The sequence below is a fragment of the Artemia sp. Qi Xiang Cuo genome, chromosome 20 (genome assembly GCF_049724085.1).
Source record: "Artemia sp. Qi Xiang Cuo chromosome 20, ASM4972408v1, whole genome shotgun sequence".
Taxonomy (NCBI): Eukaryota; Metazoa; Arthropoda; class Branchiopoda; order Anostraca; family Artemiidae; genus Artemia; species Artemia sp. Qi Xiang Cuo.
The window spans coordinates 25,647,493-25,669,003 of record NC_142813.1 but is presented as its reverse complement, the minus strand read 5'-3'; the positions used below and the strand labels follow the sequence as shown (position 1 = coordinate 25,669,003).

Genomic DNA, 21,511 nt, shown 5'->3' with positions numbered 1-21,511 from the left:
CTTGTTCTTTGTAAAAAGACACAATTAATTTTTTCCTAATTAGCCCCTTTTAAAGAAAGTAGTCCTCTTGAACTACGGAGCTATGTGGAAACATACTAATCTTACAACTTCTTAGAATTCCAACTTCCTGTAGAATCTTTGTGGAAATAAATTCTAGTTATATGTCATTACTACTTTAAATATTTTTATTAATATATGGGATTACAAGCTGTTACAACTATTTCCATCCTTGCAGAGTCTGAGTAACTGCTCTTTGTCGATCCACTTTGTTGGATCGGTAAGCTATAATATGTTGAAATGAGTCAAGGTCAGCTTGATAACTCGAGAAAGAAGTAGTGGTGACAAAAGGTGCAGACTATAAACTGCAGCTTTTTATAATACTTCAGCTATCAGATGGGGGATTTTTTTTCTTGTGCTTACGTGGGAGTTTAGTGAATGTGTAAAGGTACATTTTTATATGGGACTATCAAAATATCATTTAAAAAATCATTCATTATTCAATGTTGGAATTCTTGTTTTTTGTCATTTTTTTACTCTGTGAGAACTTAATTTGTTTAATAATCAAGATAATCAAGATTAATAATCAAGTTAAGTTTCTAATAGTTAATGAACAGTATTTGAGCTGTTATAACGGAATACGTCCAGCAAAACGTCAAAAATTATCGGAAATTTCTTTGTTTGAATTGATGTACCCGACCCAGCCATAGTAGACATTTTTTGGGATGCTTCAATTGATATAAAGTTCTTATTGATTCGTGCGTTCAATAAAAGAGAAAATAATCGAAAATTTGTTTTCCAAAAGTCTACGAGTAAACTACACTAAAGTAAACACTAAAAAATTGGAGCTAGGGAACAAAACCGCAGTTGACTATAAATATCTTTTTCTTTTTTCATGTTATGGTTTATTCTACGTAAAAGAAGGTAAGTTTTCGTAAAAACAATAACAAATCATTCGAGGGTAGAAGGCTAGGAATCTTCTTCGAACAAAAAGATGCAAGAATTTATCCGTCTGTATGACTGGAGGACCAAAGCGTGGTTGTATCTTCTCCAACACCCCTTCCCGTTGCCAACTTTTTAGTAGAAAGAAAGGTATTTGGCACCTTGCTGGAAGCGGAATAAAGTAACAGAAGCACTACCTTATGTGTATGGGTCATTTTGTAGCGATAAAAAATTTTAAGGACTGTGTCTTTGCGGTAATAAAATAAAGGATATATGTGGCGATAAAAAGAAAGGGACTGGGCTTAATTGTCGTAATAAGGATTGACCGCGTCAAATGTAATATTATGATTTAAGGCTGTGAACTTACACCTTATAATTTCACGATAGCGCCACTTATAGCGCTAAGGACTTTACCATATGTAATATTATGATTTAAAGTGGCATACCTATCGCGCTACTCGCTGAAAGCGAGAAAATAAAATACAGAATTGTGGTAGGTTAGAAATCCTCCAACTATCAATCCGGGAGCGTGACCTCGCTTCCTCGAATTATCTTCTCGTCAATTACCTCTAATGTTATGTAGAAATCAGATCCCTGGGAACGTACCTTGGAAACATACGAACTAATTATCTGTCATGCGACTAGGTACAGACATATAAAATAAACACAAGTAGAAAAGCAATAGTTTTATTATGACTTACATATTTAGGTGTACAGCAGTGGTTCACTTCAAATGACAACAACAAAGGCAAGGATAAATTGGCTCTCAAAGATAATATTGATGGCAATGGAGACAATCCATAATTGATAACGAAAAACAGTTTGTTTCACTATATCACGCGAATAAAAGTCCTGCGCATTACTAGCTTTTTTCACGATTGGCCTAAGTCCTGTGGAGGGGGCCGCTATTTTGTAATTATGCTCGCAAACTCACTACATTATGCGGACTGTTCTTCCAATAATTTGTTTTAAATGTTTCTGATGATTCTAACGTTCACACTCTCTTATAACTTAGACTTCCTGCGAAACATTGTATCTATAATTTTTTTATTACCAAAGATCTTAACGAAATTCAAAACCGTCTAGCGTCATTGTTTGACTGAAGCTAAAATGCAATTTCTCTTTTTGCTGATTAAGAATTTAGACTCTTGGAAAAGGTATTTGAACTCAACTAGGGGACGTTTAATATCTGTCGGAATTGTCTTTAGAAAAAGGAATTTTATTTTTTGTATTTTAAATATATCACATTTTACTCACGGTACAATTTTTAAAAGTAACAACTCAAGTTGGATGTTGTAAAATAAATAATAAACTTGATTTTAAGCAATAAATAGCGTATCTTGAGACCGTTCTGAAAGGAACTGTATGTTGTTTTTTTTTTGTTTTTTTTTTTTATAGAGAGAGAAAAAACAAATTTCGAGGATGTTGACAACTGCAGTATCAAATCATATTTCACTTCTCAGGGTGGCTGTTAATACTGATGTTGTTTTTGTTTGTTTTGTTTTTATTTGGTTTAATAAATTTGGCTCTCTAAAAAGAAAAATTATCTCTCTCATTGCGAAGAAACTTAACCAAAATTGTGCTCCTGCGACACTTTTGTCACTGAAAGCGATCAGAGCTTGCCATAATGCTTCACGTTACCCAAAATCCTCCACTCCCTCCAAAAAAAGAAAAAAAGAAATCCGTCATTGCCTTCTGTTAACTATGCATGGCGACTAATGTTAAAATATTGCTCGTATCAGACATATCTGATATGGTGATAAAGTTTAATGGGTAATTTTAGCTCTATATTGTCTATCTTTAAAATACCTAAGTTGATTAGCCTATAAAATGACCCATTGTGTGTTTCTTTATACTGTAGCTTAAAATATTACCATATACTAGGAGACGCTAATTTTCATTAAAACAATAGCATCTTAGTAAAGTAAAAAATAAGAAGTTCAAAACTAAATAACAATGGATTTTGTTTCGAAACAGCTGCATATAATTTATCTTTTAGCCATATTTTTAGTTTTTAATCTTTTTGGAAAAGAACTCTGAAAATTTTGTATGTTATTATATTTGCACCCTCCTTGTGTAATTTGAAATACGACATACACCTATACACGAGATAAAGTAACGAGTTAAGCACGTACAAAGAGGGATTTCTGGTCTCCTCTCCTTCATCTTAAATTTGAATTGTATATGGTAATCTTTGCAGTGTTCATATGTTTACTATATGCCATTTTTGGCCTATCCACCGCCTACCCAAAAAAGTGTATTGTGTTTGTTCTGAAAGTATACCCTTGGTAACTCTTCTTGGGCCAGAGAATGGTCAATAAGCGGAAGTGCATGAATTGCACTGTGCTGTAGACAGTAGGAGTGAATAGTAAACTATCCTTTTAAGGAGCACAAACTCCTTATTTCCATCTCCTGCAATATTATTGTGAGATACGTCCTTTCATTTTGACCCGATGATATACGAGCGTATTTCTTAACCTTTTAGGACATATTGGTCTATAGATAAAGGAGCTTAAGCACGGATATAGAACCGTTTACAGACTCTAACAAAGCCATAGAGTTATAGGTTTAGCTTAGCTTACGCACGGGATTCCCACGTTCCACACAGTGCCATCCAAATTCATTGTAATAATCAGCAATATAATTGCCCACTAGAATTTTCAGCAAGTAAACGAACTTGTTTCTTAACTTATATACCCTATCCGCTTTTTTCCCTAGCACTCAGTAATATCTCCCTCAGTCAATTCTCATGTAATCTATTTGCCCTAATGAAAAAAAGTAAGATTCATTTCATTTCCTACTATTCATCAAAAGCTCTAGACAATTTAATTCTTATAATTTATTTAATAGCTCGAAATCTGTCATCATCTTTGTAATTCGCCTCTTCTCAAAAAAGAAAAGGGAAAGAGAAATGTATATCTTTTTCATCGAAACGTCGCGTGGAATAATGGCCAAAAAATCAGTAATTAATTTCTATTAGATCCTATGAAATTGCAAACTTTCTCTGATAAAGGACTTGAGATGGATTATATAAAGATTAACATCAGTCTAGAACATAATCCATTATCTGATAAAAGTCTGCTCTCAGCTTCGAGGACAGCTCTTAATTGTATTTAGAAAAGTTGTGTGGTCTAGGAATAAAACCATGAGAAGATTATCTTGAAGGGCGAAACTTCACTTTAGAATAATATAACAGTGATAACCAGGCCGCTGAGAAATGTTTTCAAACCCAAGACGACCTTGCTCTCGAGTCAGATCCTACTTACAAGAGTGTATTTTAAGACAATCTAGATTTTTTTTTTTATTTTTATTTATATTTTTTTTTTTTTTTTTTTTTTTTTTTTTATATGCAATGAGGAAAAAACTCGCTATCATAAAATGCAAAACTCCATTTCTTTTATCCATGTTGATGTTTAGATTGTTAAAACAGCAAAAAATTTCATAAATTGAGAATGAGGTGTTCTCTTTCAAGGTTTACCCTGTATACTGAAGTAGCTTGATTGCTTTACTGTAAAGAAAGAATATCCACGGCAGTTTTTTTTCGTGTGTGTGTGCGTCGTCCAAGAATCAGTTCGTTATATTGACCGCAGGCTCGTGAATAGGAGTCCCGTCCATACAGCCAGAACCATGGGAGGCCTTAAGCGCCCTATTAAATTTCTAAGTCAAAAATTTTTAGGTCAACTATAATGAGTCTTAAATCAGTAGAAGTTTGTTTTTTCCGCTGGCCTCTAACATGATTAAAGGATAATAGGTATAAAGTAGGGGTTTGGGGATGATTGTGCCTCAAACTCAGTTTCAGGATGTAATAGTACGTAGACTTTTTAAATAAAATTATACCCAAATGATTTCCTATATACAGGTCTATTTAATGAACTACTCATTGACTATCGTATTAAGATGTGCAGCTTCACACTAGACTCGATTTGGTAGCTGAGAACCCAACATGTTAAATGAAATTCCATGCCATCGATATTACAAGAAATTAACAGTTTTTCATGGCAAGACTATGACGGATATCATTCTCAGCGGCCTTGGTCAGAAAAGATTTTGTCCTTGGTGAATAAAGAAAAAAGAAAGATAAATGAAAAAACTTTAAAAAAGACTTACCATTACAATTTTTGAAATAAGAAAACGATATTAAATGAACATTTACAGCGTTTCCGGGAAGCTCAATTGAATCTCTCGTAGCTGGGCTTCTGATAAAGGCCTCTGTGCCCTTCCCAGGTTAACAATACGTTGTGGTCTTGCCTTTTACTTGGTGGTGGCGAAAGGAGAAAGTTGCTAAATTTATTTGCAGCAGTGCCAATTAATAATTTTAAAATTTAAGTTTACGGCTGATAGTTCCAAGAATTGGATCTTCAAATGTTATTATATTATTATAATATTATTATTATAAAATAAAATTTATAATTATAATTATAAAATTTTTAAATTTAAGTCTATGGCTGATAATTCCAAGAATTATATCTTCAAATGTTATTATATTATTATTATAATTATATTAGTATTATAAAATAATTCAAATGTTAATATTATTATATTTAATTGAGCCACTCCTCTACCTTGATATTTCCTCAATCGTCTACCATTAGCAACTCTATATTTTCTTTTTTCAAATATCTGTAGCATGGGCGTAGGTAGCTTCTTGTCTAGGGGGGAGGGGGGCAGCCGATTCTGTGATGAAGGGCGGGGGGAGGGGAGCTGAAGTTACATTGCCAGTTCACAAAACCTTACATTGCCAACAAGTTCATACCTATGAAATCTTTAATAATAAGTAATCACCAAAAATCATAAATCACGAATAAGCTTCAGCATTAATCCTCTTGGATTAGAGCTAAATCTTTCCAAGACATTATGGATAATTGCTTCTTGTTTGACTTTTATTCTGTCATTCCAGCTGTTTATTTCCAGCTTTTTCAGCCATCTACCTTTTATCAACTGCTTTTTCAGCCATCTGCTTTTTCAGTCATAACTAGTGTAAATTTGAAGTTCTAGGAGGGCACCTGCCCCCCCCTCCGTACGCCCATGATCTGTAGTTCTTTATTATGAGCGTTTTCTATTTCTTTGTGTTTCGGTAATACTTCCTTCTGAAAAATTAACGCGTTGCCTGTGAAAGGCTATAAGTTATTGCCTATCTTTTCAGCGATAATATATGAATAAATCTTCGGTGATAGCTCACGAGAGAGGTATTTCCCGAAGAGATTTACACGTTGGAAATCTTAAGTCTTGTCTTGGGAATTCCTAGTTATACTATTCATCCTATTTTCAAGATTAATAATGTGAAAGAAATTTTGGAGAAAATCTTTTTTGGGTACAATCATTTTTTATTTTTTAGGGAATGGGGGGGAGGCTCCATCTGTAAATTGTTCAAGATATATTTTTGCCCTATAAATATGCTATTTATAAACTGAGTGTCGTTTTTCGTCTTAAGTATATAAATAGTTCTAGAGTTTACATTCTATTTCTGTCAGTTAATAATTTTCTTCTATGAAGTTTTTCTGATGAAAGTAGAGAGTGAAGTTGATTCTTAAAACTCTACCTTTGCAAATTCGTTGCAGCCGTGCAAATATAATTTCTACCGTCGGAATTTTTTTTTTTTTTATGACAGAAAAATGTTCCAAATCTCTAAATTTTGTTTTTGACCTATGTCTCCTATAAATTGTTTTCCATGTTCTGTTTTTTCTTTAAAGCATTTTAAAAACAAAGTTTCGGCCTTATAGTATGTACAAAAGAAATCTCTTTAGTTATGTAATATAGATATAGGCTATCATATTATAATTATAATATATCACATATTATATTTTTTTATATCGTAACATCTAGAAAGGGGTAATCAAAACAAAATCTAATATCCCTCTCTAGGAATCAAAACGCAAAAACTTTGAAAAAAAAACTTTGTCGCAGACATTTAAACCAAAATCCAATAGTTCATGGATGTCTGGCTGTGGGATACCCATGGTTTTACCCTATTTCTCCTCCTCCCTAATAAAAAAAGTTCATTTATCAAATAGTTTTCTGATTCGAGTGATTCCTAGATTAAAGACTATATTGTATCAAACTTTCAGCTGGATTAGAGAAGAATCAGCAGAAATAGAAGGATAGCAGAAATAGAATTTCAGAGTTTTTAAAGGATCCTAAGTGGAATTACGATGGCAATAGTTCTTATATTTTGGAAGAACCATGAATGGTAGTTAGAACGCTGTATTTTTGCATAGGTCTTCTTCAAGCAATATGGTTGTCCAAAATTATGGAGGAAAAAAGGGGGGAGCTATAGCATGAAAGAGCAGAAAATTAAGTACGATGTACCCTATAATCTACCAAAACCTATCTATAAAATTTAGATTTGGGTATATATTGGACAAAAATTATAGCATGAGCCCTTGTTGGTTTTGCCATATATCTCTTATATTGTTGTGTTGTTGTTTTTTTTTTTTTTTTGGGGGGGGCATCCCCTTACTAAAGGCTACATTCTATTAAAATGGAAGTAAACGACTTTTTTTCAGAAATATGTTGGCCAAGGAACCGAAGTTTTACGGACTAATAAACATTTTTGTTGCCAAAAAAGGTTCTAAAAGAAATTTGCTAGATTTTTCTCGTGAGACTAGTCCCGCTCAAAACTTGTTTTGAATTTTCGGATACAAAGAGCCGTGACTTTGTCTTTAAATGACTACAACTACTTCGGTAACTATGGAATGACGGAAGGCGCTACAGTGACGAACATATTTTCTACAGAGTTTACTAAATTAAAGTAACAAAAATAAAAAAAAAATACATCCGGGACCTAAACTAATATCTAGAGTGCTGGCGTCCAACGCGGTAACCTTCAGTACCAGCAGATTATAGGCTATATTTGATTTTCGCATATTGTGTTTAAACAATGATTTGAAGCGAAAGAAGGCTGTACTTTCGATATGGAGAGGAGGAGGGTTGTCGATATGGAGGGTTTCAGTATTTTTTTCAAGATGGGGTATTGTAAACCACTTCTAAAGGATTTTCAACTATTGTGATTTTGCTGGCGCACTTTTCATTTCAATCCTCAGTCATTAATGAAGGGTTTCAAGCTCGTTTTCAAAATTCTCAAAAATTTTGGTTTCGTAATTAATTGTTCCTTTTAGCATAAACATAGGAAGAAGTTTGTATTTCTTTATAAAATTTATTCTGAAGAAGGATTGTAAATCCCCTATTAAGAGTCTCCGACTATGTAGATTTTAATGATACTCCTTCTTATGCTTCCCTCTCTTTTCACTTCTCAAATGGCATCTAAAGTGCCATTTATAGTGCTATATTACACTTAGCGGTGATCGTATGACGAAGAATTTATAAAATGTACTTAAGTACAAGCAGAAGCTTTCAAATAAGTTATTAAAAACTTTCTACGATGCTCCCGTTAGGTCTAGGCGTTTATTCCCCCCTCCCATCTTCCCCTTGGATGATTCCAGATGTTCATTAGAAGGGAAATTGAAAGTTCTACTCAACTGTTTAAGTCAGAGGCAATCCTATAGCGTTGAGTATAGTAAAGAGCCATAAGGATATTATGCCTCCGGGTTTGACAACCCCCCTTCCAGCCCCCGGGGTAAGGGCTGTCGAAAGTGATTGGAGACCATCCAGTTCCTGTTCTAAATTGTTTTTGATATCCGGTCCTTTTGTTACTCCATAGGACATTTGATAGACATTTGAAGTACCTATTTTGTACTGTCTCTTTGGCTGCTCAATTTTGTGTGTGGGGGAATGAAATTTGCTGGGGGGTAATCGCTGGCTCCCGTTCCCCTTGTGCCGGAGAAATAAAAAAGACATCAGCACTCTCAGCTCTTTTCCAAAATTCCAAAAAATTATTTTCATAATTAATTTTACTATTTAGACAAGCATAACTGACAGTTACTATTCCTCTTGTCTTGCTAGCAGTGGCGGATCCAGGGAGGGGGTGCGGGGGGGGGGCGCCCCCCTAACATTGTCTAAAGTAGTGTAATTTACTTAATCAACGCAAGTTTGCGTTAATTAAACTTGCACCTAATGGAAGTTAATCCGATCAACCTATTTTGCCCCCCCCCTAAAAAAATCTTGAATCTGCCACTGCTTGCTAGGGGACGGGGAGGGGGAGTATTCAAGAGTAGGGGTTGTATATCTCCGGTTAAAGGTTTTCGGCCATGAAGATTTTAATGGTACATTTTCTATGGTTCCCAGTCTTTCCACTACGCAAATGACCAAAAAATGCCATGGCCCATGGGACACTTGATGGTGGTCTTATTAACACACATGCTGAAACCCCCGTTTTTAACTATGCAGGGTTTTCGACCATGCTGATTTCAATGGTACAATTTTCATTGCGATTCGTCTCCCCTTTCGAGTGATTTCTCGCTTTTATGGAGTCGAATCGATGTTTAAAAATAGGTGCTTCAATCAGAAGGGCAGAAATATTTACAAAATATTCCTCTGGGTTCTTGATTCATACATTCCTAAACTATGCAAAAAAAAACATAAAAAAAAGAATTCACAGATACTTTTTTCAGAAAGATAAACATGTCAAACCTATTGAAATCAAGGTCGTGCAAGATTTTGGTCTAAATAGTTGCTGGGCACAACTCGACCTCTCTTGATTAATAAACAATGACAGTTGCCTCTTTTAACCCATGATTGTTCAGGGATTGTTTCGCGAGAATCTACTTTTAACTGTTGCAGAAATCAGGTGTTTGAACTGTCTACTCTCAGTTACTCTGCAATTGGAATAAGTTAGGTTTATCATCTATAGCCGATTTTCATGAGGCTTGAGACTTGATTTGATTAGGTTCTACCAGGTTTTGCATATTTAAGACTAATATTAATACTAATTAATTAATAATAATTAATACTAATAGTAATATTAATATTAATAATATTAATAATAATTATTAATAATAATTAATACTAATACTAATATTAATACTTGTATATTAACTCGGCCATTGGAATAACACCTTTGTACATTAAGGCTTCTAGTAAAAAATAACAATAAAAAAAGGAAACGAAAATAGTAATATTGAAACATTGGGAATGAAGGAATGTATTCCTTAACAAACATCACAAGTGTTATTTTAAAGTGACAGGGAATAAATGAGACCAGATGATGACAGGATAGAGATTAGATTTGTCAAGAAGCACGCCACTCATAACAAGGGTTTCTAATTGGGAAACTATGGGGTAAAAAAAATAAATTGATTTATTTTTCTCTTTCTGGTCGAGTATAATTCTTCAGAGGTTTCCAGAACTTGAAGAGAAACAAAATTAAATTACTAACGCACACTTTTCTCATGACACGACTTAAGAAAGCCTTTTATTTGTTAATGCAGGGCTATGAAGTTGAATTTGGGGCCAAAGCCGGTGTTGGTACTAATGTACTGTTGGGTGTGGTATGGCAGAGTTGGTCCAATTAAGGAAATCCCGACTGAAGAGCTGCCACTCCACATGCTAATATTCTGCATAATGTCAATTTACCGAGTACTGCAAACGAATATCAAAAAGTAGCAGTCCAAATTTGGCATATCAAATTTTAAACTGGGATTCAGTCTAGAGTTGATATTATTCGTTTACTATTATTCGTTAAATCATCTATCTCTGAGTTTTCATATTATTGTTGTATCATTTTCGTAGAATAAACGTTAACATTCAAATTTTTGTTTTGTTGAAAAGGATTATCTGTTTTTAAATAAAAATAATTTTGTGAAGTATAATAACAGAAAATATGATCAATCAAAGATTTATACAAAAAAAGGCGTTTTCTAAAAACCCTTTTCTTCTTTCTTTCTCGTTTTTATCTCTAAAAATGATTATCATCTTGAATTGTGCCACTTCCGAAACACATGTTTGGGTTTTTATTAGACTTTTTTTAACCATCTCAAGTGGGTTCATTGGGGATGTGTTAGTCTTTTAAGATACTAGAGGAAAATCTTGAAAAAAGCTTAATCTCATTGGAAACTTGGGATGAAAAGGGGAAGCAACGATCTCAGAGAGTAGTATACACCTTGCTACCCCTTCAGCAAAGTATTCAGCTAAATCTTGTCTTCTGTTTGAAATATCATACGATGAGACCGAGAGCTGCGTTCAAGTTAACGGAAAGCAGAGTACGACGTTTACGATCAAAACTGCTGTGCGAAAAGGGTGTTCTGCTGCACTGTAACTGTTCAATGGTTCCATAGATCATATAATGACTGGGACAAACGATCACTTGCCGTTTGGCCTCCGGTTTGTAGATCGAATCTTGTATGAGGCCGATTTCGCAGATGACCTTGCGATTGTCTCCATCTCCATACGACACCTGGCATATGCTCTTAATGTCCTGCTGGAAAAAGTTATCTCCATCTCCATACGACACCTGGCATATGCTCTTAATGTCCTGCTTAATGTCGGCAACATTCGAGCCTGAAGCAAAGAGGGAAAAAACAAAGATAATGGATGTCGAACCGCCAGACTTCATTACAGTTTGTGAAGTATGTGTCCGCCACTTGAAGCTGTTTCTAACTTCGCCTACCTAGGCTCCGTTCTTCCGAAGGATCGTTACGTGGAAGCTGAACTGGGTAGCCGAATTACGAAAGCTTCTTGTGTTGTCGGAAGGCACGATGTCGTTTGGACAGTGCTCCATATTTTATTTGCACTAAGATGACCATATTTAACTCAGCCTTGAGCTCAGTCCTACTCTACGTGGTCAAAACATGGCCCTTCCAACCCGCCATCTTGAGTATGATAGATCTTTGTCAGACAAAACAACGCCGTCGAATCTGGCCTCGATGGGAAGATTTTTTCCAGTTGCCACTGACAGCTTTTGCTGGAATTACGACTTACACAGGGATGGTTTACTTTTCTATGCCAGTAGGAAAGTACTTACTGAAGAGTGTAGTGTGTGAATTGCCCTATGTATCTATGTTTTAACCTCTCTGTTGTTTACGACTACTTTAATTATAATATTTTTGATATTTTATTTTTGTGAAGTTTACTGCGCCCTTCACAAGGATTTTTTTTTTTTCATGTATGGGTCTTTGAAAACCATGGTTGATAGGTGTTTTGAGAATTTATCTACCTTAGATCTTTCGGTATATTTTTATGTCACAAAATATTGTGGGTACGCTATCGTGCAATAATAATCATCAGATCATCAAAATAATGTGTCTGCAGATTCTTGAGAATGGCTCGGGGGATCAGGTTAAAACTTACAGGGACTGTTTAGGGAGGAGGGCAAGGGGATTTCAAATTTTGTATTGATGGGAAGGCGGTTAAATATTTTTGGTCTTTGAGCTGGATGGAAGTTTTTGCGCTATGAGCCCTTGTGGGACCTACACGGTGAAGTATCGAGAAAAATTGGAAGATCAGGTGTACCCAAGTTATCGAAATGGCATGCCTGCTGTATCTAGGGAACAATTCAAGAGATCGGGTTGACATTTAGGAGTTTTCGACTGGGGGACAAAGTTTACTTCAAAGTTTTCGGCTGGGGGAAGGATATCTTAAAGTTTTACATTATAAACTCCTGTGGAACCTAGTGTCTGTCCATGGTGTAGTACATAAAGTAAGTTGAAAGTCACTTTATACCTAAGTTATCTAAATAGCGTATCAGCAGATTTTTGGGAACAGTATAAGGCTCCTATTGAGGCATTCAGGGAATCGCGGGGACCAAATGGACCTATAATCTTGAATTGTGGGTTGAAGGGAGAAGGGGAAGGGCTTCTTAAAAAAATGTTGTCTCTGGTCCACCAACAAATGTTCATCTTGATTCGCCTAAAAGTGTTTGAAGATCATATTTATATCCTTGAGGGATTTATGGGGTAATAGGCATACTCTCATTTATTCTAATTTCTAATTTCTGTACAAGTCTGACTTGATTATTCTGACTTGATAAAATTTTTTTGTTTTAGGTTTTATTTTTTCATTCATAGTAATTTCTGTTCGTTTTAACTTTGACTTAGTGCACTCTATGTATATTTATCTAAGGCTTTGGTATCGGTCTTTACTTATCTTTGAACATCTTATTTTTTAGAAAAAAATTTAAAATTAATTTTGTAAGAATATATTATTTTTTAGTATACTAATTCAATTTCAGCATCTCTATGGTACTCGTACAATAACCAATTTAACAAGAAACCTGTATTCGGAATGTAGTACATTTCCCAGAATTGGTTCTCTCTAATTTGCCACTTCACAGGTCACACCTGCCTTAAGATATATCTTCAATGGTTTTAAATTTTAGCCATCGAGACGGAAAAGTTCTACACCATATAAAAGTGGAATTCAAGGTGATTCATTCAAGGACCAAGTCAAAACTGACACAATCAAATGACGTTATAATTATTCAGCTAAGAAAAACACTGACAAATTTGTTCTAACTCGTTTATTTGTTCGACTTTCTATTATAGAAAATTACTTTTTCTAAAGATAACTAGTGAAGATTCAAAAAAAAATATCGAAGTTCTTGCTTTCAATATGGTAACTTACTGCTGCTGAGGTAGGTTAGCTTTATGCTACCAGTACTACTACTATTACTCACTGCAGCACTAAGCTGCCTGAGGCCAACACAGCTACGCAAGCTCCTCCATTCCAATCTATTCAAAGCCCCCCTCTTTACACCCTCCAAGGAAGTTTCCATTTCCCTTAAATCTTTGCTTACGACATCCTCTCGACCCAACCGAGGACGACCTGCTTTGCGTTTAGCCCTAGACTTTTGATCGAAAAGGACGATCTTCGGCAATCTGAGTTCCTTCATCTGCAGAACCTGCCCTAGCAGTCCTTTTTGAATTTTACATGTTTTATTTGTAATATTCAAAACAAACTAGTGGTTTTTTTTTTTTTTTTTTTTTTTTTTTTTAGCAAATTGTTTTTCTCATTTGTCATGTTGAATTCTTGTCCTTTTTCTTTCCATTCATGGACATGCCTTTTATACCTAGTAAGAAATTTATCGCTTTTCATATGACTGGTACAGAATAGGCTTAATTTTGTTTCATTTACCAGTTCGTCTCTTGACTTAAAACTTTTTTTCAGGAAAAATTTCTTGCCGCTATGGAAAGTGGCGCAGAGGGGCCATCGGCTCCAATAGCCAACGACAATATTGGTAGTAAACTTTTACAAAAAATGGGATGGCAAGCTGGAACAGGTCTGGGGAAATCCAATCAAGGTCGTGTTGATATTATCGAGGTAAAAATTGACTTTTATGTGGCTTCAGATTTGTGTACGGTTATCTGATACTGGATAAGCCATTTTTTACAGTTTTTTCTTTTCCTGTTGAAAATATCTATCTTCCAAAGCTGGTGCGTTGTTACGAACTGGGACACGATCAGAATTCTACCTTGCTGAAGGTCTGACGCTTTTGGGCAAGGGTTTATAGGGCTCAATGCTTATGGAAAGATATTTGTTCTTTCACCATCATGCATGTTTAAAAAAGACGAATTTGCATGCAAGTTCCAGGTTTCTGAGGGAGATTTTGAGGTTCTTAGGCTCTGGGTACGTTACAGGTTTTGGGCAAACTACACGTAGTTTCTTTAATCCCTTTCAAATACGAAGCCGGTGCAAAATAATGAAGTAGTATAGTAAGAAGAGAGGCATTAACCAGTCCAGAATAAATAAAAAACAATCTTGAGACCGATCTTTATTCTATTACTCATTATAAGACTATGTGTCTTCTCTCCTATATTCATTTAGATATTCAGAGAATATCTAATATTCTTTATAAGCTTGTTTTTAATTATCGCATCTAATAATGACAACGGTAAGTATTGCCTATTACATATCCTATAGCGAAGATAGATGATTTCCAAGGAATTACGCACCCGGTTGCTTCATGTAAAGCATAGGTAGAGAAGCGAGGCTGGAGACACAGGTTTAAGATATTCATTGTTTGAAGCCAATTTGACCAAGTCCACCTAAAAATACACTGAATTCGCTGTCATACTTGAAGGTCATATCGGATATTTTCAGACTTTTGAGGGAATCGCCAAAAACCGTATACTAAGTTGGGAGGATCAGTTAGGCAATGTAAATCAGGAATCAAAGCCTGATTTAACCTATATTGTTGCCCTGCTCATCCTCCAATCAAGGGTCTTTGACAATTATCTAGGAAATGTGAAAGAGTGAGGCATAACCTTAATATATATATATATATATATATATATATATATATATATATATATATATATATATATATATATATATATATATATATATATATATATATATATATATATATATATATATATATATATATATATATACGTGTATTTAAAAGCCAGTGGCCATATACACAAAAAAAAGAACAATAACACTCAACAAATTCAAACTACAGCTTCTTTCCGCGCCATCAGACCTTTCTCTATAAAACAACCTAACGCAATAATTAGGTCCCTCGAAGTAGTCCCCAAAACACCCGGGAGCAGCGGTACATTCCCAAGAAAAAATTAGAGCCCTAAAATTCACCAAACTTTGGCATCTACTCAGAAAATGGTCCATCCCATCCCCAAGCTCCCCACAGAGGGGCAGGCACGCCTACCTCCCGAGCCATCCTCATCATAAGACTCCCAGTATCTTTTATGCAGTGGTATGCAAAACCAGCAATGGATCTTCTTTTTCAATTTTGTTCACTGTTTTTCTGTTTTTTGTTGTTATTTGTTTGTTTTTTTATTATTATTAAAGTAACTCAGATTGGTCTGGCGACAGTGGTTTGCATATTTTGTAAAATGGATTGAAATAGATGAATAAAAATATGGAAGGTAATCCTGTACCTGTAATAGTCAATACTTTTAGAACATGTTTCATAGATTGGGTCGAACTGGCCTCTGAAAGGTTCAGCTGTTACGATTTTTAAAAATTCAATTGAAACCCATATGGACTGGTGGTTCACCCACAGTCTATAAAAAGAGCTGGAAATTGAAAAACGGCGTATCCTTCTTTTTTTTGACATGAGGCAGCCTTATTAATTAGATCTAAGCATGTACCAAGGCAAAAGCTGTTGGATTAGTTGATTTATAATCAAGGCACCAGAGCCCAGACCTCCCGCTAATCAAGCTAGTCAACAATGGGTTGAACACCTCCGTAATGAACCGTAATTTGTTATGAAGTATTCACCAATAGTTTGACTCTTTTGGAATGCAAAAACCTTAATTTTGTGTTAGAAGGGGCTGTGTAGTATCTAACGTAGGTGTACACGAGCTTTTACTTCTTGCCAATGGCGTAGCAAGGAATTTCACTGGCCTCTGTAATCCGTAGAATATGCATACCCTTAGCTACACCGCTGCTAAAGTTTAGGATATTGTCGCATTAGTAAGGAGTTGATTGATGTTTATATGTGGGGATGGGGAGGGGGGAAACTCATAAGATTGTTCAAATTTATGTTGCCGAAGAAAAACTTGAAAAAATGTTTAACTAAAAATGTACTGTTTTGTTTCTTTGCTTTTATGGAACATTTCTCCTCCTTCCTCCCCCCCCCCAATCTGTTTGGACAGCGAGTAGAATTTTCGACGATAATCTGTCTAGTATATCGAACACTTAATCGATCCTTACTGAATATTTTCTTAGACCACACTGCTTTTCCATTTACGAAAAATAAAGCGAGAAAAACGGATTTAATTTAAACAAAGCAGTGACAAAGAATAAAAAACAAACAAAACATTAATTAATAAAAAAAAACTCCAAATATTTCCACTCCACATCCGGTGGCCTTTATCAACGGAAAAAGAGAAAGATCAAAAATAGCTAAATCATCTAAAAAAAATTGACGGCAAAACAAGACAACAGGAGAAAAAAAATACAAGACTTTTTTTCATATTAATTGATGTGTTGTTTGTTTTTCATTCCTTGTCACTGCTTTGTTTAAATTAAATCCGTTTTCCTCGCTTAATTTTTTATCCTTACTGAGGTGAGAATGGTAGAAGGATTTGGGTTGGAAAGTCAATTTTATATATCAAGAGAAATATATTAAAAAGAGAAAATTTGTCGACAAATTTGTCTTTTACTGGTTGCTGTTTATCACGTAAAGGAACGTACATGGGGAATTAATATGATTCGCACATACTGGTCGCTTTACAGTAGAGGTTACCCTCTGTATAGTGGGTACCCACACTATGCCAGCGGCTTCCTATCCTCCCGTTTTGACTGCAACCTGGTCTTACATTAATTACTTGTATCCAGTCTTGCCTCTGTGGCCCTATTGATGTAATAAACATGAAGTACTAAAGCTGTCAACCCCTTGGGTTTTTTGTTCCATGCTTTATTGACTTGGAAGTCGTGACTTTAGAATTGATTTGAAAACTCTTCATCTTCATTCATCAATAGATTATTTTAAAGTTTTATTTTATGTTCTCTTTTTCTATTTGTTTTTCCATTTGTGGTTAGATGTAATTATAAGGATTTTGAATGCTTATGGATGGGATGGGATGGGACACCTTTGTGTGTTGGTAAATTTTGGCTAAAAACTCTAATGGTTTAAATTAAGTCTCAGAAGTAACGTCTCCCAGCTTGGATAGAATTCGTAAAAAAGGTCATGGAAAACCGATGTTATGTCCACACTATAGTAATTGATTGGGTACTTGATATAATAACGGGATGTTTCATGAGGCAGGTGTCTTTGCTTTTGTAGAAACTGTGTTTTGATAACTAGTATGGTTCAAAATGGCCATTACCTAATTTTCTCTCAGATGATTCAATTTCTTCAAGAAAGGAACAGTTGATGTGAATGAAGACAGACAAACGGCGAGCTTGCCTTTTTTTTACTTGAAAAAATTGGGAGCAACAATGTCTTTTCAGACCAAGGAACTATTTTTACTGCCTGGGAGGTCATCTTCCAATGTTTCTAAACTTAACCGGGGTAGAAGAAAAAAATTGGAGCAATTTTTGTTACAAACGATAGAAGGCTATCTATTTAGCATTACAGATGAAACACCGACAAAATTGAATGAACTAATCCTGCGTAGTGCTGGGCAATGTTGAGTAATGTCGGCATTTCAATATTTTTAGTTTCATTATGGGAAATTACTGCTTGATGCCTCCAAGTTTTGACATAATGAAGAAAGGAAGGACTCCCCCCAAAAAATAGGTCTAAGTCAGTTTATTTTTTTATATTTAACAATTTTGCACATTATTTTTCTATGATTCTTTCAAGTTCCCCATTCCTTTTTCTTCATGCTTTAAAAGGAACCATGCAAGCAGGAAAATAGAAGCTCCCTCTAGCTCCCTCTCCCTGGCTAAACATAATCTCAATTCAAAGCTGCTATAGTATCCCGCGTCTTCTATATATTATGCCTGCTTATTGTCAGGAGGTGGGGGGGGGGGGGGTATCTGGATCTTTCGGAACAACCTTGGGGAATTCCCGTGGTAGGTTCCAAATACATTCAGTTAGTGGATTAGCCCCAAATGTCAGATTTTGAAGAATTTAACATATTTTGGATTTTACTGAAATGTAGAGCAGAAAATTCATATAAATATAAAATTTATATATATATATATATGTATATATATATATATATATATATATATATATATATATATATATATATATATATATATATATATATATATATATATATATATATATATATATATATATATATATATATATATATATATATATATAGATATATATATTACGTTCTGAGTTGACCTATGGAATGCCCAAGCTAACCGCGGGACAGGAGAAACGTCTTACCACTTTTGAAAATATCTGTCTTCGCTGGATCTTGGAGATCAGCTGGAGCTCCGTATGCCATATCATAGACTTTCGAAAATGCCCCTCCAGTGACAATCAGAAGGCACCTGTCACCGAGGATGACCAAAGGAGACGCTCCGTAGAACGTACGAACGTGACAGAAGAGCCCTCCAGACGAGTCTCATCCCAGAGTGCGAGGACATCTACGCAGCGGCCCATATGAGGGAAGATTGGAGACTTTTCACTAACGCTCTGTGTGTCTGGATCTAGAGGGGTCTCAAATGGTTCGGTCTGATTTTTTTTTACGAAAAGTAGCTTTCTTATTAAAATTATACCTATGTTTGAGTAAATCTGCCCGGTTTCTTCGGCTGTAGCCTCCTTAAATTTTTCCAAAATTTTACTATTTTTTTAACCAATTCCGAATATTTGGATTTTCCTGCTGTTGTTCAATGTTATACAGTTCTACGTTCCCTGAAAATCAGGACTTCTTCGAGTTGTTGCTAGATGTTATATCGAAGGGTCACTCACTTCAGAATTCTGGGTGTACACACTCAGGATTCCAGAAGTCGATCTTCAGGACTCGGAGAATGTCGATCCGGGAGCCTGAGTTTTTAGTCCTCGAGTCCTGCAAATTAATCCGCAGAGTATTGAGGCTGACACGTTAACCCTGAAGTTTTTATTCCCTAGTAAAGTCGAAAAAAAATATCAAAGTTATGTGTTCTAGAATGAAAAGTACGATTCTTAGAAGACGGAAATGTGTTCTTTTTTATATTTTGAGCTGTGAATAACTGTCAAAATTGGGTTGGTCCGAAGTTTTAGACATAATTCTAGCCTGCTGGCCAATATCTACTCAAGGTGATGGCACATTAGTAGATTTTGCGTTTGTAAATTTTTTGGCTTGTTATTTGTTTTCTTAGAAAATTGGGAGAGACCAATGGCCAGCATAAGGTTTTAACAAATTTTGTTAAGTCCAGTCATAAAATTAATACTGTAATACTAATTTCCTTTACCTTTGACCTTAATTCCTCCTGTGCCTCTAGAGGCATCTAGGACATCCAGGAATGGTCTCCAGTCGTTTCTGAATCTTACTCCTGCAATGATATCTTTCCACTCTGGTTTTAAAGACGCATGAAAGGGTATTAAGTTGTATTTTGGACGAAGCGTATTTTCAATAACGTCGGACTTGATAAAATCACACCCAATAAAATGTCACATTTGACATTTTTGTTACATGTGCTCAGATGCATTTTGTATGGCCTCCGCTGAAATGACTTTAAACTCTTAAGGCTAAAATGAGTGCTAGCCAAAGTAATATTTCTAGGTCGCAACTGTCGTCGGCCTAAATATCCGTGTATTGTTTAAACGTTTTTACCTCTTAATAGTAGAACTGCGTCCGCTAAGCTCTTAAAAGAAAGTTGTTCTTGCCTTAAGAAAAAGTCTCATAAAATCGAAAGAAAACTGATATACTTCCGCTGATATTAATTATTGTAGAAATGTTTCATTTCCGTTTGGGATTCAATTTGCCCGAAAAGATATTGCCATTATCTCAAGGTGGTAACGTCTGTTCGAATCCGCTTGGCGGCTGAATTTACGGTCAATTAATTTGACGGGAGCCAGTAGAGATCCATTTATGTTCTTTCAATCGTGACGACAGAAGGGTACCCTGCAAACGTCAGGGTGCTTGATAATTATTTTTTTTATCCTAGTTCTGATTAAATTTTTCCCTGTTTAGCTGTTTTTTCATCTATTATCCTCTATATCTTAAGGCTTATTTTCAAAAACGACTTATTTTCAACCTTAATGCTGTCTGTTTGAGTCATGAATTTTATATATAAATTTTATAGAGGTATTACACTTTGAAAATGATGTTTTTATAAAATTATTTTTGTAATAGAGTTTGATGATAATGTTGTTATTTTATTTTACTATGCTAGATCAATTGTTCCAAAAAAGTTCATTCAAATTTATCAGGGTGTTCATGTTAGTGGAGACCAAGGCCGTATCCAGTTAGGGGGTCTGCATCCCCCCCCCCTTCCGAAATTTTTGTCCGACTCGTAAAAACGTAACAAAAATGAATATAAACAAATTTTTATGCGTTTGTCGAATTTTTTGTAACCCTCCCCCCGAAAAAAATCCTTTTGTAACCCCCCCCCCCCCAAAAAAAAATCCTGGATACGGCCCTGGTGGAGAACCATTAATGAGTGACTTTCATCTTATAGTAAGCAAAACAATAACTACGGGATGGGGTAACATCATAAAATCACAAAGTTGGTACTGCTTCTGCTGATTCCAAATATTCAATTTTAATCCACTATCAAAGTGCTCATGGTAATGAGCGGTAAATAAAGAGCGATCTTTGGTAAGTAGTAACCAAAAGTCTAGAAAAAAGAAGTTAGATGTCAATATATACGTCAAACATACTTGCTTGTGGTGCTGATTCCAAATATGCAAAGTTCATTAAGTTAGAAGTCGCTCATCAAAAGTTATTACAATTTGAAAATTTGCATAATTTCAGAAAAGGGGAACACCTCTGAAAGGAGTTACGATGTAAGACATTATATTGTAGTATCAAAGTGTTTATTTGATTTACATGGGATTTATGACCTGAGATGTATGACATATGTGTCAGCTTTCTGAGGAAGTGACCGAAAAATCAAAGACTTGAGATTCGCGTGAGATTGGTTGGTAGGTAGACATCTACACCCAAAAAGACCCCAAGAGTGGTTAGCACCCTGACCTTTACAGTTTAGGCGCTAATAGGCTTCGGAATTTCATAGTTTGTGGAAACCCCGAACTATGAAAGTTTGATTCCATGGGTGGTTAAAAAAGTTATAAAAGTCTCTTGGACAGTAGTTGGATCCATCGAACTTCTAGCACATCTCGATTTTCTTTTGTAAGTTAGTTGTGCCTTGGAAGTGGCTTGTG

At 35.2% G+C, this 21,511-nt stretch overlaps 1 protein-coding gene across 3 annotated transcripts in view; it reads left to right on the top strand.

The window, feature by feature from the left end:
- Window positions 1-21,511, top strand: part of LOC148940042 (RNA-binding protein 5-like) — a 150,177-nt gene that overhangs the window by 103,717 nt on the left and 24,949 nt on the right. For all 3 annotated transcript variants that reach the window (XM_089106288.1, XM_089106290.1, XM_089106289.1), the window contains exon 15: window positions 13,936-14,088. In XM_089106288.1, the coding sequence (XP_088962414.1) occupies window positions 13,936-14,088 (153 nt within the window). The remainder of the gene's footprint in view (window positions 1-13,935; window positions 14,089-21,511) is intronic.